Genomic DNA, 19031 nt, shown 5'->3' on the forward strand with positions numbered 1-19031 from the left:
GTTCCTGCCAAAATCGCCTACAGAAGACGGGCTGTTCTGAGTTCAAACGTCTTTGCTGCTGGAGGTTTGTGTCCTCTTTGCTGCTGAAGGCTTGTGTTCGATCACCTCTCTGGGTCAGCTCCGCCCTGGAAGCTTCCCGGGTTTGTGAGCAGTGTCAGGAAATCTCCCGCTCACCGGTGGCCTCCTCTGGTTGCCCAGGGAGACAGGAGGTGTGGCCTCAGAATATCCAGAAGTGAGCCGTTCTGCCGTTAAAGAAAAAACGGCTGTTGCTCTGCCTCCAGGGAACTACCGCTCTGGTGTGGGCACTCAGCCGACCCTTTTCTCCTCTGTCTCGTGCCCCAGAGTCAGCACTGAGCAGCGCAGTTTATGCTGGGTCCACACCCCTCGAGAGATCCCCCAAGAATCCGAACTCTTGGGGGACAGGCCCCCAAACCCCGAGTGGGAGTGGGGGGGAAGCTAGAGTTTCATTCAGTTTTATGCCTGGTAGTACTGTTGCCCGCCGGGGAGGGTTGCTGCACCGCACCGCAGGGAAGTGCCACCAAGGCTTGATTTCCCCTCAGCAGAGTGCCCTCTCCTCGCTCACGTGTCTCAGAGTCAGCGCTGACCTGACGCAGCTCGGGCACTGTGCACTCCCCTCGAGAAATCACCCAAGGATCCGAACTCCTGGGGGATAGGTCTCCAGACCCTGAGTGAGAGTAGGGGCGCTCAGCAGGGAAGCTAGAGTTTTATTCAGTTTTGTGTAGTAATGTTGCCCGGGGAGGGCTGCTGCACTGCACCGCAGGGAAGTGCTGCCGAGGCGTGACTCCCCCTCAGCCTGGTGCCCTCTCCTCACTCGCGTGTCTCAGAGTCTGCGCTGACCAGTCGCGGCTCGGGCACTGTGCGCTCCCCTCGAGAAATCACCCAAGGATCCGAACTCCTGGGGGACAGTCCCCCAGACCCTGAGTGAGAGTGGGGGGGAAGCTAGACTTTCATTCAGTTTTATGCCTGGCCGTATTGATGCACCGCACCACAGGGAAGTGCCGCCGAGGCGTGACTCCCCCTCAGCCCGGTGCCCTCTCCTCACTTGCGTGCCTCAGAGTCAATGCTGACCAGTTGCAACTCGGGGACTGTCCACTCCCCTTGAGAAATCACTCAAGAATCCGAACTCCTGGGGGACAGGCCTCCAGACCTCAGTGGGCGGGAGGGGAGTGTTAGGAATTCAGGGTTGCCGGCAAAGGATTTTTAAAGTTTTATTCAGTTTTATGCCCGGTAGGAGAACGCCATGGCACCCCAGTAGGGGAGGTAGGTCCAGTTTTTAGAAGGTCTCTCCCGTGGAGTGTAGTGGGAGGGCCTTTAATTTCTGCCCGTTTGTTTAATTGTGGGGCTCTTGAGCCGGTCTCATGGGGGAGGAGGACTCCCGTCCACTTGGTGGTGGATTTTGTACCTTTTGTTTGCATCCTTGTGATCACAGCTTGCCTCAGCGGTGTTGATGTGCATTCTTCAACCTTCTCTCTTGGTGTGGCTCAAGTCCACCAGGATACTTACTAAATTCCTGTCCCTTAACTCTCCTTCTGGACGGGAGCCTCTGTGGAAAGCTGGCTTCAGTCCGCCATCTTGTCTCCCTCTCTACTTTTTTGTTTTCTATTTCATTAATTTCCACTTTGATCTTTATTATTTCTTCTACTCATTTTGGATTTAACTTATTCCTTTTTATTTTAGTTTCTTAAGGTAGAAGCTGAGGTCACTGATTAGAGCGGTTTCTTCTTTTCTAATATACGTGTGTGTGTGTGTGTGTGTGTGTGTGTTTGTCCACAGTTCCTAGATCATAATTTCCATAGTCCTTGTTATGATGTTGGGGAAATTAAGGCCTTAGGAGCAAGTTTCATGAAACAGTATCTCTCTTTCTGGCCTTCTCCTGTCCTCCTGACCTTAGTGCTACTGTTGGCATGCATTTTACTCTTACATCTGCTATAAGCTAACAAAACACATTGTTATTTCAAAGATAATTGACAATTATCTTTGAAAGATATTTAAGTGATAAGAAAAAGAACTTATAGATTTACCCCTGTAGTTACCATTTTCAGTGCTCTTTATTCCCTTTTTGTGGATTCAGATTTCCATCTACTATTTTCCTTCTGACTGAATAACCTTTAATATTTCTTTCTTTTTTTTTTTTGGAGACAGAGTCGAATTTTGGTGCTCTGGGTAGAATGCTGTGGTGTCACAGCTCACAGCAACCTCAAATTCTTGGGCTCAAGTGATTCTCTTGCCTCAGCCTCTCAAGAACCTGGGATTACAGGCACCCGCCATAACACCTGGCTATTTTTAGAGATGGGGGTCTCGCTCTAGCTCAAGCTGGTTTTGAACCCATGAGCTCAGGCAATCTGCATGCCTCAGCCTCACAGAGTGCTGGGATTATAAGTGTGAGCCACCGCGCCTGGCCACCTTTAATATTTCTTATAGTGTGGGTCTGCTGAATTCTTTCAGCTTTGGTATGTCTGAAAATGTTAATGTTTTGTCTTTGTTTTGAAAGATACCTTTTCTGGGCTTAAAATTCTAAGAATTTTTTAAACAGTACTTTAAAGACATTGTTATCCTTATTTACACTGTCTCTGAAAAGATACTGATCCTTATCTTTGTCCCTCTGTATGTAACATTTCTTTCTTTGCTGTTTTTAAGATTTTCTGTTTGTTACAGATTCTAAGCAGTTTGATTATGATGTGTGTTGGTATTGTTGTCCTCACGTTTCTTTTTTTTTGTTTTTGAGACAGAGTCTCACTTTGTCACCCTTTGTAGAGTGCCGTGGTTTCACAGCTCACAACAACCTCAAACTCTTGGGTTCAAGCGATTCTTTTGCCTCAACCTCTCAAGTAGCTAGGACTATAGGTGCCTGCCACAATGCCCATCTATTTACAGAGAAGGGGTCTCACTCTGGCTCAGGCTGGTCTCAAACTCCTGAGCTCAGGCAATCCACCTGCCTTGGCCTCCCAGAGTGCTAGGATTACAGGCGTTAGCTACCACGCCTGGCCTGTCTTCATGTTTCTTGTGCTTGGAGTTCACCATGGTCCTTGGATATGTGGTTTTATAGTTTTCATCAAGTTTGGAAAGCTTTCAGTAATTATTTTTACAATATTTCTTCTTTCTCTTCCTCTCTTCTGTATAGGCTCTAATTAACTATATATTAGGCTACTTGAAGTTGTCCCACAGCTTAGTGATGCTCTTTTCATTCTTCTATGTGTCTCACTGTGGATAGTTTCTATTATTATGTCTTTAAGTTCACTAATATTTTCTGAAATGTCTAATCTTCCATTAACATTGTAGTATATTTTCCTGCTAATTCTAGTATCTGTGTCAGTTTTGTGTTATTTTTGATACTTCTCCATATTATAGGTCACACTTTTCTGTCTCTTTACATGGCTAATAATCTTTGATTAGATGCCAGACAGTGTGAATTTTACCTTGTTGCATGCTTGATGTTTTTATAGTCCTATAAATATTCTCTTTTTTTTTTGCGACAGTCTTACTTTGTTGCCCTCAGTATAGTGCTATGGCATCATAGCTCACATCAACCTCAAACTCTTGGGCTCGAATGATCTTCTTGCCTCGGCCTCCCAAGTAGCTGGGACTATAAGCACTTACCACAATGCCCAGCTATTTTTGGAGATGGGGTCTTGCTCTATCTCAGGCTGGTCTGGAACTCCTGAGCTCAGGCAATCTACTCACCTTGGCCTCCCAGAGTGCTAGGATTATAGGTGTGAGCTACTGTGCCCAGCCCCTAAAACTATTCTTAAATATTGTTAGATATAGAACCATTTGCTTGTAAATAGCTTAATCCTTTGGGTCTAGGATTTGTTAGGCAGGTCTGGAGCAATTCTCAGTCTAGGGCTTCTATTGAAGCAAGACCTTCCTGAGCATTCTATACAAGGTCCCATGAATGAGTGAGGAATTTTTCTAGTCTGGTTGGTGGAAACAGGTAGAGTGTGTCAGGCACTGTTCCTTCCAATTCTTTTGGATGGTTTTCTCTTTGAAGGGTGTATGTGGGAAGACTTAAGGGAGGAGTCATATCTTGATATGCTTGCATTAATAGTAATAATGATTTTATAAGTTTGAAACCAATATTCAATTATTAATTGCTAGTAGATTAGAAATATTATTAGGAATAGGGAACAGAGTCTGGATTAAGGGGGGCAGTAATAGAGAATTGATTCAGACTCAGTTTTCTGGCTCTGAGCACAAAGTGTGAAATCCTGTCACTTTAATATTTCTGAAGCCTGGTGTGTTGTGTACACCCCCTACCCCCATAGCTGCAGCGCAGCAGCTGGCTGGAGGCTTTGAAGCTGCTTTCTGCCAGGGCAGGGCTGTGTGCTCTGAGGGAGTGGTTTTTGAGAGTTAAGAATGTGAATTCTTTAAATTTTGTCCAACTCAGGAAGACTTGCTCCAGACCAGATAAGGAGAAGAAAGATCTCTTTTCTTTTGTCACCTGGATTGGGCCAGAGGAGTCTATCTATTTGGACACAAGGCTGTCAGTATTAAAACATTACACCTGTGGTGTGTGACTGTGGGTCAGCTAGGATTTGGTCCTTGAGTCAGCCTCTGATTGGCTTCTTTATCAAGACTTTGTTTATATTAAGACCATAATACTGGCTCAGTGCCTGTAGCTCAGTGGCTAGGGTGCCAGCCACATACACCGGAGCTGGCAGGTTTGAATCCAGCCCGGGCCTGCCAAACAATGACAACTACAACCAAAAAATAGCCAGGTGTTGTGGCGGGCACCTGTAGTCCCAGCTACTTGGGAGGCTGAGGCAAGAGAATCACTTTAAGCCCAAGAGTTTGATGTTGCTATGAGCTGTGATGCCATGGCACCTCTACCCAGGGTGACAGCTTGAGACTCTGTCTCAAAAAAAAAAACAAAACAAAAACAAACAAAACAAAAAAACCCATAATACTTTGAAACAGTAGAAAGTAACAAGGAAATCCATGCAATTAACATAATCAACTGTAGAGTTAGTCTAGTTAGTAGGCATGCAAGCGCAGCAAGAACCTTGATGGGATTGTTTGCCTTGCTTTTGTGAGTTTTATGACTATAACACTGATGTATGAAATAAATACAGAGCTAGCCTGATACTCGGGGTGGCATACTGGAAGCCTCACGAAGAAGAGTGTGCCGCCTCCCGAGCCCCACTGCTCTTAAAACTATCTCTTTGTCTGTGTCTATTATTTCTCTGTATTAATATTCTATAACTCCTACTAATAATTTTCTGGTCTCCTCACACCACCAGGCCACAAGAAAGTAAACCTACTGCGTGTCCAGGCTGGTTCCCAACATCTCTTCAGCTTTGGGTAGTTTCCTCTCATAAGTGCATTGATTGATTCTCTCCTGAATACTTTAGGGAGATGTTCTATAGATCTCTGAGAGTCTCTGAGCAGCTCCCTCCTCTTCAGTACTCTGTCCTATGAACTCTAGTTGCCTTGGTCTTCCCAGACTCTTAGCTCTGTCTCCTTTCTCCTCTCTATGCTGTAGCCTGAAAAATTTTTCAAGGTAGTAAGGTGGGATATTCATAGGGGTCACCTTGTTTGCTTCCTGTCTCTTAGGGATCACTGTCCTTTGTTCCCTGATGACTAATGTCTTGAAAACTGTTCTTTCATGTAATTTTGTGTTTTTTACATTTTTGGTTGTTTCAGATGAAGGGGTAAATCTGGTTCCCCTTTCTTCAATTTGGCCAGAAATCAAAGTTCTACAGTCCTATTTAATGCCAGAATACTAGTCTACAGAATATTAAAAGACTAGTGTTGGCCAGTTAAATGCCAGAATGGAAGCCAGGCTTGGTGGCTCACGCCTGTAATCCTAGCACTCTGGGAGGCCCAGGCAGGTGGATTGCCTGAGTTCACAAGTTCAAGACCAGCCTGAGCAAAAGTGAGACCACATCTCTACTAAAAATAGAAAAACTGAGGCATGAGGATGGCTTGAGCCTGAGTTGGAGGTTGCTGTGAGCTATGATACCACAGCACTCTACCCAGGGCAATAGCCTGAGAGTCTGTCTCAAAAAAAAAAAAAAAAAAAAAAAAAAAGACAAGTGTTAATAAACATATTTTGTACTGGACCTGGCTGATCCTAAGAAACACACAGGGAACTTCTAAATAATGCTGACTCAGAAACCCAATCCTTAGATTTAGATTCAGGAGGCCTAGAATGGAGTCTAGAAATCTGTACCTTTAAACAACCTCCCTCATTGAATTTCAGATGTGGAAGGGTAGGGACTCTGATTTTTCTTTTTCATTGGAGAATAACATTCTGACAGAAAGCTTCATAAAAATATGAAAGACCAGGCTGGGTGCAGTGGCTCATGTCTGTAATCCTAGCACTCTGGGAGGCCAACATGGGTGGATTGCCTGAGCTCAGGAGTTCAAGACCAACCTGAGCAAGAGCAAGATCCTGCCTCTAAAAACAGCCGGACATTGTGTCAAGCACCTATAGTCCCAACTACTTGGGAGGCTGGGGCAAAAGGATCACATGAGCCCAAGAGTTTGAGGTTACTATGAGCTATGATGCCACCGTACTCAGCCAATGGTGACAAAGTGAGACTCTGTCTCAAAAAAAAAAAAAAAAAAAAAAAGACAATGTGCACTCTGGGAGATCAAGGCGGGCGAATTGCCTGAGCTCATGGGTTCGAGACCAGCCTGAGCAAGAGTGAGACCCTGTCTCTAAAAATAGCCAGGTGTCATGGCAGGTGCCTACAGTCCCAGCTACTCAGGAGGCTGAGGCAAGAGAATCACTGGAGCTCAGGAGTTTGAGCTGTGAGCTATAATGCCATAGCAGTCTACTGAGGGTGACAAAGTGAGACTCTATTTCAAAAAAAAATCTGAGACTTTATACTCTAACTTTTACATTCCATAAAACTTTGCATGGTTCCTATTTTGCAGTTCTCAGAAGTGGAGGGCAAATGATGTGAAAAAACTGGGTCAAATTGTTTTCAGTCTTAATATTCAATTGTAACGCTCAGGTTTCATTTCCAACTTGTACATTCAATTAGCTTATAAGGTTACTAAAAACGTGTTCCTGGGAAAATGTTATAAATTAATGTTAAGTCAAATCTAATTTCATAAGGGAAATGATAATATAATAGAGATTCTACCTTTGAAACTAAAAGATTCATATATATATTCAATAGAGGTTATTGTGAATCTATTATGAGGCAGGTACTTTGCTAGGCACAGAAGTAAACTAGAAGGGGTCTCTTATGGCCATGAGAATTTTACCTCAAACCAACTGTAGTTAATATTTATTATACTGTGTGCCCCAAACATTTTTCTGTAGAGAGGAATGGACTCATGTTTTCTCTATTCCCAAGTTCATAAATTCTAGGGAAGGGATTGGTTCAGCTTGGGTTAGGCGTCTACTTCAGAACCTACTAGCTTGACAGAGTTATCGTTGGGGGGGATGTGTTAAACTATTGGCCTTTCCTTATTTACACAAGCCTTTTTCCTATTGTGTAAGGTAGTTCAAGTTTGGTCTTTGTCATTTTTAACTATGGGAATCCCAATCAATAGAGAAATAATTACAAGTATGCTATGAACAGGAAAACACAGGGTATAGTGGGAATGTATCACTCCTGGGGAATAGACACCTTACAAGGATTCAAAAAGCAAAAAAGATCACATGGGAACATTCTGCACAGTAATATAATGCTTTGAGTAAGACAACTAAGCAAACAAATAAAGCTGTATTAAATATAATAGAGGGCCGAGCACAGTGTCTCACGCCTGTAATACTAGCACTCTGGGAGGCAGAGGCGGGTGGATTGCCAGAGGGCATGAGTTCAAGACCAGCCTGAACAAGAGCGAGACTCTGTCTCTAAAAACAGTCGGGCATTGTGATAGGTGCTTGTACTCCTAGCTGCTCTGGAAGCTGAGGCAAGAGGATGGCTTGTGCCCAAGAGTTTGAGGTTGCTGTGAGATATAATGCTACAGTACTCTACTGAAGGAGACAAAGTAAGACCTGTCTCAAAAAATATATATATAACAGAGAATCTTACTCTGTTATTGGTAACATATATTTTATATTTTACAGAAAATAATTCCTGTTTTCATGGCAACCAGTCAAAACAGAAGAAATACACACCTTCACTAGGATCACAAAAGACAGAAGAGCAAAGGGTTTTTTGAAGGACAATTTTAGGGGAGATTCAAGGTCATTTTATACTTTCCGAAAAAGTAACTCAGGGATGTTGTTTTCTTTTTTTCTTTTTGAGACAGTCTTGCTTTGTCACCTCAGTAGAGTGCTGTGAAGTCATAGCTCACAGCAACCTCAAACTCTTGGGCTCAAGTTATTCTCTTGCCTCAGACGTCTGAGTAACTGGGACTACAGGCACCCGCCACAACACCCAGCTATTTTTAGAGACAGGGTCTCACTCTTACTCAGGCTGGTCTTAAACCTCCTAGAGTGCTGGAATTATAGGACGAGCAACAGCACCTGGCTGTCGTTTTCTTTCTTTCTTTTTTTTTTTTAGAATGTTAAATATTAAGGGGTATAAATGTTTTTGCTAGATGGATAGCTTTTATAATGCTTAAGTTAGGGCTATAAGTATGCCCATCAGGGATGTAGTTTTCTGCCTTTCCTCTGAAGTTCCTATGTAGTCAGCCTTCACACAAAAGATTAATCAACTCTTGCTGGGAGGCTTCAGAACATGAGATCACAAGATATTTTGGTGCCTGCTTTTTGTGGTCCCTTCTACCTTCTTGTCTGCTTTGCTTGGCTGAACCTCATCCCTTCTTCCTGCCTCTCTGACATAGCTTTCTTTCCTCCCCAGTTATGTCATAATTTGGCTTATTAAATAAACTGTGCTATGTTGCAAATTTACTCACTTTATGTAGCCAGCCCTGTGAAAAGTGAGCTCCAGATGGGCCATAGCTTATCTGCCACTAAATCACTGGCATTTAATACAGTGATTTGTACTTAGTGGAGACTTAACAAATATTTGCTGAATGAATGAATGAATATATAAAATGAGTGGATGAAATATTAGGCTTTCAGAGCTAGATGAGATCTTGGGATTCATTTAGTCAACTATTCATCTAGAGATGAGTCAACTGAGGCCCACTGACATGAAGTAATTAGCCCAAGGCACCCAAAAGCTGCTGCTATCTGTGTTCTTAAGCCAAAGAGTCACCTGGAGAGGACCAGAAAGGGTGAGGTGGTCTGCATGCTCCCTGTCTGCTGCAGTATCATCTAACTGGCTATTGTGTAACAGTAAATAAGAAATATAACCAGAAACATCTAGAGTTGAAGATTCTCTGGAAATCGTGGTCATAGAATCATGTTCTGTAACTCTTCCTTTAACATGGAAGGCAAGTGAGCAACTTTTTAAAGTAGGTAACTTGTTTTTCTACATCCCAATATCCTTTTTCTATGCTCTGGGAAAAGATATGAATGTGGCCAGGCATGGTGGCTCACGCCTATAACAACAATACCAATATTTAAAATGGTCCTAGCACTGTGGGAGGCCAAGACTGGTTGATTGCCTAAGCTAAAGAGTTTGAGACCAGCCTGAGCAAGAGCAAGACCCCATCTCTACTTAAAATAGAAAAACTAGCCAGGCATAGTGGTGCATGCCTGTAGTCCCAGCTACTTGGGAGGTTGAGGCAAGAGAATTGCTTAAGCTCAAGAGTTTGAGGTTGCTGTGAGCTGTGATGCCATGGCACTCTATGGAGGATGACAGAGTGAGACTCTGTCTCAAAAAATAAAAAAAGAGGCTTGGTGCCCATAGCTCAGTGGTTATGGCGCTGGCCACATACATGGAGGCTGGCAGGTTCGAGCGGAGGCTGGCGGGTTGTTTAGCTTGGGCCTGCTAAACAACAATGACAACTACAACAAAAAAATAGCTGGGTGTTGTGGTAGGCACCTGTAGTCCTAGCTACTTGGGAGGCTGAGGCAAGAGAATCGGTTAAGCCCAATAGTTTGAGGTTGCTGTGACACCATGGCACTCTACCAAGGGCAACATAGACTCTGTCTCAAAAAATAAATAAATAGGGGCGGAGACAAGATGGCGAACTGAAGCCAGCATTCCACAGAGGCTCCCGTCCTGAAGGAGAATTAAGGGACGAAAATTTAGCAAGTAACCTGATGGATTCAAGCAGCACCAAGCGAGAAAGTTGAAGGACGCACATCAACCACGCTGAGGAGAGCTGCGACCACAAGGACACAAAAGGTACAAAACCCACCACCAAGCAGACAGGAGTCCCCCCTCCCCCACCTGATCGGCTTAAGAACCCCACAAACAAGCAGGCAGAAATCAAAGGCCCTCCCACTACACTTCATGGGAGAAACCTACTAAAATCTGGACCTACCTCCCTTACTAGGGTGCCTAGGCATTCTCCTGCCAGACATAAAACTGTATAAAACTGTAAATATCCTTTGCCGGCAACTCTGAGCTCCCAGCACTTCCCTCCACTCTCTCTGATGTCTAAAAGCCTGTCCCCCAGGAGTTTGGATTCTTGGGTGACTTCTAGAGGGGAGAGGACAGTCCCCGAGCTGCGGCTGGTCAGTGCTGATTCTGGGGCATGGGAGAGAGGTGAGGACAGTCAGCAGAGGGCAACCCTCACCAGGGTGGCGCTTCCCTGAGGCGGGGTGCAGCAGCCCTCCTTGGGCAACAATACAACCAGGCATAAAACTGAGCGGAACTGTGTGACCTCGCTACCGGTGGCTCTGGGCTCCGGCACTCCCCCCGCCCTTGCTCTGTGGTCTGGAGACCTGAGCGCCTGCTGTGTGGCTGGGCAAGGAACTGGGTTGAACTGAGCCTGTTCACTGCCGGTGGCTCTGGGCTCTAGCTGCTCCCCCCACCCCGCCCTCACTCTGCAGCCTGAAGGCTTGAGCTGCGGTGCTGGGCGGGCTCCTGGCGCTCCCCCGGCCCTGCTCTGTGATCTGGAGACCTGAGCACCTGCCGGGCGGCCGGGCAATGAACTAAGTGGAACTGAGTGTGTTCACTGCCGGAGGCCCTGGGCTCCCACAGCTCCCCCCACCCTTCCCTCACTCTGAAACCTGGAGGCTTGGGCTGCAGCAAAGATTGGGAGCAACTGAGTGTGCTCGCTGCCAGCGGCTTTGGACTCCTGGGGCCCTACCCCACCCTCACTCTGGGATCTGGAGGCCTGTCCCCCAGGAGTCCAGATTCTTGGGGGATTTGTCAGGGCGTGGACAGTGCCCGAACTGCAGCTGGTCGGTTCTGACTCTGGGACACAGGAGTGAGGCTCGGGGAGAACCACATCAGAGCGGCAGTTCCCTGAGGCGGCTGAAGCCACACCCCCTGCCTCCCTGGGCAACCAGAGGAGGCCACCCTTGAGTATAGGATTTGCCTGAGGTGCCTCACAGACCCAGGAAACTTACAGGGCAGGGCCGACTCAGAGAACTGAGACTTCAACCCAGAGCAAGTGCTTCACTGGGGTCAAACAGAAGCCAGCTGAAAATAAGTCAGAACCACTTAGCCCTACCACACGAGACAGGGCCCCAGTTTCTCAGGCCACAACACTGAACGGGCCCTCAACTAAACCCCAGGGGAAAAATCAAAGGGAGTAAAACAACCATGGGGCGGAATCAGCGGAAAAACTCTGGTAACATGAATAACCAGAATAGATCAACCCCCCCAAGGAAAGATATGGCAGATGTAATTGAAGATCCCATTCATAAACAACTGGCAGACATGTCAGAAATCGAATTCAGAATTTGGATTGCAGACAAGATTGATAAAATGGAATTAGGAATCCGAGGAGAAATTAAAAAGTTGTCTCAAGAATTTAACAAATTTAAAGACAAAACCACCAAAGACTTAGACACACTGAAGCAAGAATTCGCAGCCCTTAAAGATATAAAAAATACAGTAGAATCCTTCAGCAACAGAATGGACCAAGCAGAAGAAAGGATTTCTGACAAAGGTTTAGTAACCAGAATCCACAGAGAACTCAAACGCATTAGCAAGAAAAGAACAAATGATTCCATCGCAGGCTGGGCAAGGGACTTGAAGAGAAACTTCTCTGAAGAAGACAGGTGCGTGGCCTTCAGACATATGAAAAAATGCTCATCATCTTTAATCATCAGAGAAATGCAAATCAAAACTACTTTGAGATATTATCTAACTCCAGTGAGACTAGCCTATATCACAAAATCCCAAGACCAGAGATGATGGCGTGGATGTGGAGAAAAGGGAACACTTTTGCACTGCTGGTGGGAATGCAAATTAATACATTCCTTTTGGAAAGAGATATGGAGAACACTTAGAGATCTAAAAATAGATCTGCCATTCAATCCTATAATTCCTCTGCTGGGCATATACCCAGAAGACCAAAAATCACATCATAACAAAGATATTTGTACCAGAATGTTTATTGCAGCCCTATTCATAATGGCTAAGTCATGGAAAAAACCCAAATGCCCATCGATCCACGAATAGATTAATAAATTGTGGTATATGTACACCATAGAATACTATGCAGCCTTGAAGAAAGATGGAGACTTTACCTCTTTCATGTTTACATGGATGGAGCTGGAACATATTCTTCTCAGTAAAGTATCTCGAGAATGGAAGAAAAAGTATCCAATGTGCTCACCCCTACTATGAAACTAATTTAGGACCTTCACATGAAAGCTATAACCCAGTTACAACCTAAGAATAGGGGGAAGGGGGAAAGGGTGGGGAGGGAGGGGGGAGGTGGGTAGAGGGAGGAGCATTGAAAGGATCACACCTGTGGTGCATCTTACAAGGGTATATGTGAGGCTTGGTAAATGTGGAATGTAAATGTCTTAGCAAAGTAACTAAGAAAATGCCAGGAGGGCTATGTCAACTAATGTGATGAAAATGTGTCAAATGGTCTATGAACCAAGTGTATGGTGCCCCATGATCATATTGATGTACACAGCTATGATTTAATAAAAAAAAAAAAAAGAAGCAAGAAAAAAATAAATAGAATAAAAAAAGAAAAGACAAGAAAAGATATGAATGTGTAAGTTTGAATGTTTCCTGTCTCACTGCCCCATCAGTTGTATAATCTAAAGCTTACGGGCTATCCTTGAGCTTTGCTTCTTCCTCAGTTCCCACCGTCAATCCGTGAAGGTTTACTGATTTTACACTTTAATTATTCACTATATCTGTTTACTTCTTTCCATCTTGACATTCATCCCTCTAGTTCAGAGTTCCATCATCTCTCTCCTGCATTACTGTAGTAATAGCCTTTCAATTGGTCTCCCTATATTCACTCTTGTCCCCTCTAATATATTCTCCAAAGTAATATTTCTTCTTTTCTTTTTTTTCAAAAGACAGGGTCTCCTCACTCTGTTGCCTGATTGGAGTCCAGCAGCACGATTATAGCTCACTATGGCCTTGAACTCCAGGGCTCAAGTGATCCTCCTGCTTCAGCCCCCAGAGTAGCTTGGGACTATAGGTGTGTGCTGCCATGCCTGGCTAATTTTAAATTTTTTTTGGAGAGACAGGGTCTTGCTATTTTGCCCAGGCTGGTCTCAAACTACTAGGCTCAAGCAATCCTCATGCCTTGGCCTCCCAAAGCACTGGGATTACAGGCGTGAACCACTCTACCTGGCCCAGAGTGCTACTTTAAAAATGAAAATCTTACCTGATCTCCCTGCTTAAAACTCAGTAACCTTCTATTGTTTTTAAGATAAAGAACACAACCCTGAACATATCTTTTAGTATTTGTGTGGTCCCATTGAGGCCATTTGCCTTGCTGCCTGCAGTCCAGCCACAGTGCCTTCTTTCCATTTTGAAACTATGCTAAAAGCCTTTTTACTACCAGGTTTCTGCACATGCTATTTGGTGCCTGAATGGTGTTACGCATCCCCCTTGCTCCCTTGAGCTGTTCAGTTGACATCAAGGAGCCTTTCCCACAAGAATTCTATGAGAATAATGAGACATGTTCCAAATCAATTCTATTCTAACTCTATTCCTAAGCATGGAGAAAATTAACTCATATTAAGTAGGTAGATGTGAATGAAAGGAATTTTATTTTTAACAATGTTACTAAATTTTTTGAATGTCTTCTGAATTAGCCTTCCTGTAATTTTGTTGAAGGCAAAAGATCTGGAGACTACCAGATTTGTAAAAGGATGTTTTTAAAAATGTCATTAGACATAACTTTGTTAACAACAATACCAATATTTCAAATTATTCTTTTTTTTGCTGTTTGATACCCCTGAGGTTTTTATACTCTGGAGTAATGTACCAGTATATTTATTTTCTCTCCTTCTCTCTCTCTTTTTTTGGGGTGGGGGTGGAGGTTGAAGGACAATTATGTAAGGAGAGGTGAGAGAAAGACCCATTGTGTCTAAGAAATGGTGTTAGGCAGAACAACTCTAGAAGAGAAGGGCGGGGGAACTGAAGATCTGGAAAGTGAATGCTTTAAAACTATCCATGTTAGTCAGAAAAAACCTCGAATAGCAAAGACATTACTCAGAAATAAAAACAAAGCAGGAGGAATCACGCTACCAGACTTCAGACTATACTATAAATCGATAGTGATCAAAACAGCATGGTACTGGCCCAAAAACAGAGAGGTAGATGTATGGAACAGAATAGAGAACCAAGAGATGAACCCAGCTACTTACCGTTATTTGATCTTTGACAAGCCAGTTAAAAACATTCAGTGAGGAAAAGATTCCCTATTTAACAAATGGTGCTGGGTGAACTGGCTGTCGACCTATAGAAGACTGAATCTGGACCCACACCTTTCACCTTTAACTAAGATAGACTCTCACTGGATTAAAGATTTAAACTTAAGACATGAAGCTATAACAATACTAGAAGAAAGTACAGGGAAAACTCTTGAAGGGATCTGCCTGGGGGAATATTTTATGAGGAGGATCCCCCAGGCAATTGAAGCAGCATCAAAAATACACTACTGGGACCTGATGAAACTAAAAAGCTTCTTCACAGCAAAGAACACAGTAAGTAAAGCAAGCAGACAGCCCTCAGAATGGGAGAAGATATTTGCAGATTATGTCTCCAACAAAGGTTTAATAATCAGAATCCACAGAGAACTCAAACGTATTAGCAAGAAAAGAACAAGTGATCCCATCTCAGGTTGGGCAAGGGACTTGAAGAGAAACTTTTCTGAAGAAGACAGGCGCACGGCCTACAGATATATGAAAAAATGCTCATCACCCTTAATAATCAGAGAAATGCAAATCAAAACTACTTTGAGATATCATCTAACTCCAGTAAGATTAGCCCACATCACAAAATCCCAAAACCAGAGATGTTGGCATGGATGTGGAGAAAAGGGAACACTTCTACATTGCTGGTGGGAATGCAAACTAATATGTTCCTTTTGGAAAGAGGTTTGGAGAACACTTAGAGATCTAAAAATAGACCTGCCATTCAGTCCTATAATTCCTCTACTAGGTATATACCCAGAAGACCAAAAATCACATTATAACAAAGATATTTGCACCAAAATGTTTATTGCAGCCCAATTCATAATTGCTAAGTCATGGAAAAAGCCCAAGTGCCCATCGATCCATGAATGGATTAATAAATTGTGGTATATGTACACCATGGAATGTTATGCAGCTGTCAAGAAAGATGGAGACTATACCTCTTTCATGTTTACATGGATGGAGCCAAATAATATTCTTCTTAGCAAGGTATCTCAAGAATGGAAGAAAAAGTACCCAATGTACTTTCATGCGAAAGCTATAACTCAATCTCAGCACAAGAATATGAGGTAAGGGGCAAGGGAGGGGAGAGGAAAGGGGAGGATGGGTGGAGGGAGGGTAATTAGTGGGTCCAAACCTACGGTGCATCTTACAAGGGTACAGATGAAATTTACTAAATGTAGAATATAAAAGTCTGAACACAATATCTAAGAAAATGCCATGAAGGCTATGTTAACCAGTTCGATGAAAATATTTCAAACTGTATATAAAACCAGCACATTGTACCTCATGATTGCATTATTGTACACAGCTATGATTTAATAAAAAAAAACAAAACTATCCATGTCCTCCTTCCTTCCTCACCTTCTAGCAGCAGAGGCTGAAGTTAACTGCTCTAACTCATGATGAGATTTTATGAAAATACAGAAAAGTTTCTTTTCCTACTTACCATTGGTTCATCCGTGTTCTTTTGGAACTGTACCAGCCGAACTCTGGTCACATTCTCCATATCCATGTCTCCGTTAGCACTTTCTGGAGAATCACCGTTTAAATAGGGAGAGGTGGGAGGAGGTGTGACCCTCAATGCTTCATCACTGTAAACTTCATGTGCCACTACGTCGTGAGTCTGAAGTAAGGCCTAGCATTTCATGAAGGAAATTAAATATTAATAATAAATATTACTATTCTAGCAGAAACTAATTCTTATAAACATAGGTAATATCACTTTGCCTCTCAAAATATTACTTTGCCTCCTTTAAAGAGAGTGTTATACCTACATACAACCATACCTCAATTTCTTTGTGACAAATAATCATTATAAATGAATTTTGTAAAATGTGAATGAATGAATGAGTGAATCAATGAATGTATGTGTTTGTTGATTACTTGGACTAGAAGTGTTGCCTGATGCTATGAAAATGCATCAAACTAACTTGTCTAAATAAAGGCAGACAGAGTGCAATTTCAAATAATTTAGCAGAAAGCATTGTCTATAAATAGAGCTGGCAAAGTTGTACAGGGGCTTAAAATTGAAGCAAATTAAAAAATAAACGGTGATAAATAGGATATTGAGCAAGTTATCTTCCATCAGTGGTGTTAACAACAAGACTTTTATATAACACAAAGGATGAAGATAATTTGTAAGATACAATTTAGTAAAAGAAGCAAAAATACATACCAATGTACCTTAAAAATATAATTTTCCAAAATGTCACATATGATATGGAGCTCAAAATCTAATGTTAAATCTTTTTGTTCAGGCTCGGCGCCTGTAGCTCAAGTGGCTAGGTTGCCAGCCACATACACCGGAGTTGGTGGGTTCGAATCCAGCCCAGGCCTGCCAAACAATGACAACTGCAACCAAAAGATGGCCGGGCATTGTGGCAGGCACCTGCAGTCCCAGCTACTTGGGAGGCTGAGGCAGGAGAATCGCTTGAGCCCAAGAGTTGGAGGTTGCTGTGAGCTGTGACGCCATAGCACTCTACCCAGGGTTACAGCTTAAGACTTTGTCTCAAAAAAAAAAATCTTTTTGTTCATTTCTATTTAGGGGCACTAATCTAAATGAAAAATAAATTGACAATTATTATGACTGCTTTTTGCAAAGCTCATTAACAGAGAAAAAGTGATTTCTTTGCATGGATATCTGCATGTCATTTTGGTGGACATGGATAATAAATGTTCCTTATCTTCCTAAAAAGAAGTATCCTTTCATTCACACTTTTGTGCCATCATAAAAAACACTTTTTAGTAAGCATGAACATTTCTATTTCAAAGAAAAACTAAAGCTCAGTATTAGTATTTTGGAGCTTTGTACAGATTGTATTTTCTTGTTTGCTAACTATAAATTTAGATCTGTTTTAATCTGTGATCTGCGTGGTAATGAGGTTATCTGCAGATAATGAAGTGCAATTAAAACTGCTTTAAAAACATAACCCATAGCATCAGAAATTAAGTTATTTAATTAAAAGGCTTATGAAACTCATGACTTGGCTATTTTAATTTCAATTTAATTTTAAATGCATGCATACAAGGCAAAAAAGGTAACAATGTAGTAAAATCAGAAAGAAGATGGTGCTGATTTGTCATCAATAGAGAACGTGCTCTGAAAGCCATATTCATTTGGCTTTCTAGTGGAAATGGCAGATACTTTCACAATCTCAGATTGCAGGTTTGGGTGAAGGATGCCCAAGGGGCACTCAGCAATGCATAGTTTGAAGGTAGGGCTCTACAATGGCCTTGGGGATCCTGGCTTCCTCATCAGGGCCCTGACTGTACCCTATGCTAGTACTCCTAAGTCCAAGTGTGGAGCTTGTGTTATATGGGCAAATCCCTCTTTTTCTTTCTTTTTTTTTGTAGAGACAGAGTTTCACTTTATTGCCCTCGGTAGAGTGCCGTGGCATCACACAGCTCACAGCAACCTCCAACTCCTTGGCTTAGGCGATTCTCCTGCCTCAGCCTCCCAAGTAGCTGGGACTACAGGCGCCCGCCACAACGCCCGGCTATTTTTTTGTTGCAGTTTGGCCGGGGCTGGGTTTGAACCTGCCACCTCCGGCATATGGGACCAGCGCCCTACTCCTTGAGCCACAGGCGCTGCCCAAATCCCTCTTTTTCTAGTTTACTTTTGGCCACTTAAGAAACTAAGATTTAGGGCAAAAAGCAAAACTCAGCAACAGGCCAACTGGAAAACTTCATTTGCTAAAATCACGCTCATCATCGGCTGGGTACGGTGGCTCACTTACCATTGGTTCATCCGTGTTCTTTTGGAACTGTACCAGCCGAACTCTGTAACCCTAGCACTCTGGGAGGCTGAGGTGGGTGGATCGCTCGACCTTAGGAGTTCAAGACCAACCTGAGCAAGAAGGAGAACCTGTCTCTACTAAAAAAACAGAAAAACTAGCTGGACGCTGTGGCACATACCTGTAGTCCCAGCTACTCAGGAGGCTGAAACAAGAGGATCTCTTGAATCCAAGAATTTTTTTGTTTTTCTTTTTTGAGACAAAGACTATGTCACCCTTGGTAGAGTGCTGTGACATCACAGCTCACAGCAAACTTAAACTCTTGGGCTTAAGTGATTCTCTTGCCTCAGCCTCCCAAGTAGCTGGGACTACAGGTGCCCACCACAACACCTGGCTATTTTTTTGTTGCAGTTATCATTGTTGTTTAGCTGGCCTGGGCTGGGTTTGAAACCACCACCCTTAGTGCATGTGGCTGGTGCCGTAACCACTGTGCTATGGGCACTGAGCCATTGAACACAAGAATTTGAGGTTGCTGTGAGCTGTGGTGCCAAGGGCGACAGAGTGAGACTCAGTCTCAAAAAAAAAAAAAATCACACTCATCAACTATAGATGTATTTTCCATAATTACTCAATTTTTAAAAACATTTTGTATGACTGGAAGATGT

At 43.2% G+C, this 19031-nt stretch overlaps 1 protein-coding gene across 9 annotated transcripts in view; it reads right to left on the bottom strand.

The window, feature by feature from the left end:
* CASK (calcium/calmodulin dependent serine protein kinase) overlaps nt 1-19031 on the bottom strand; it is a 507330-nt gene that overhangs the window by 67997 nt on the left and 420302 nt on the right. For all 9 annotated transcript variants that reach the window (XM_053579588.1, XM_053579590.1, XM_053579587.1 and 6 more), the window contains one exon: nt 16080-16268. In XM_053579588.1, coding sequence (XP_053435563.1) covers nt 16080-16268 — 189 coding nt within the window. The remainder of the gene's footprint in view (nt 1-16079; nt 16269-19031) is intronic.

Source organism: Nycticebus coucang, chromosome X (assembly GCF_027406575.1).
Source record: "Nycticebus coucang isolate mNycCou1 chromosome X, mNycCou1.pri, whole genome shotgun sequence".
Lineage (NCBI taxonomy): Eukaryota > Metazoa > Chordata > Mammalia > Primates > Lorisidae > Nycticebus > Nycticebus coucang.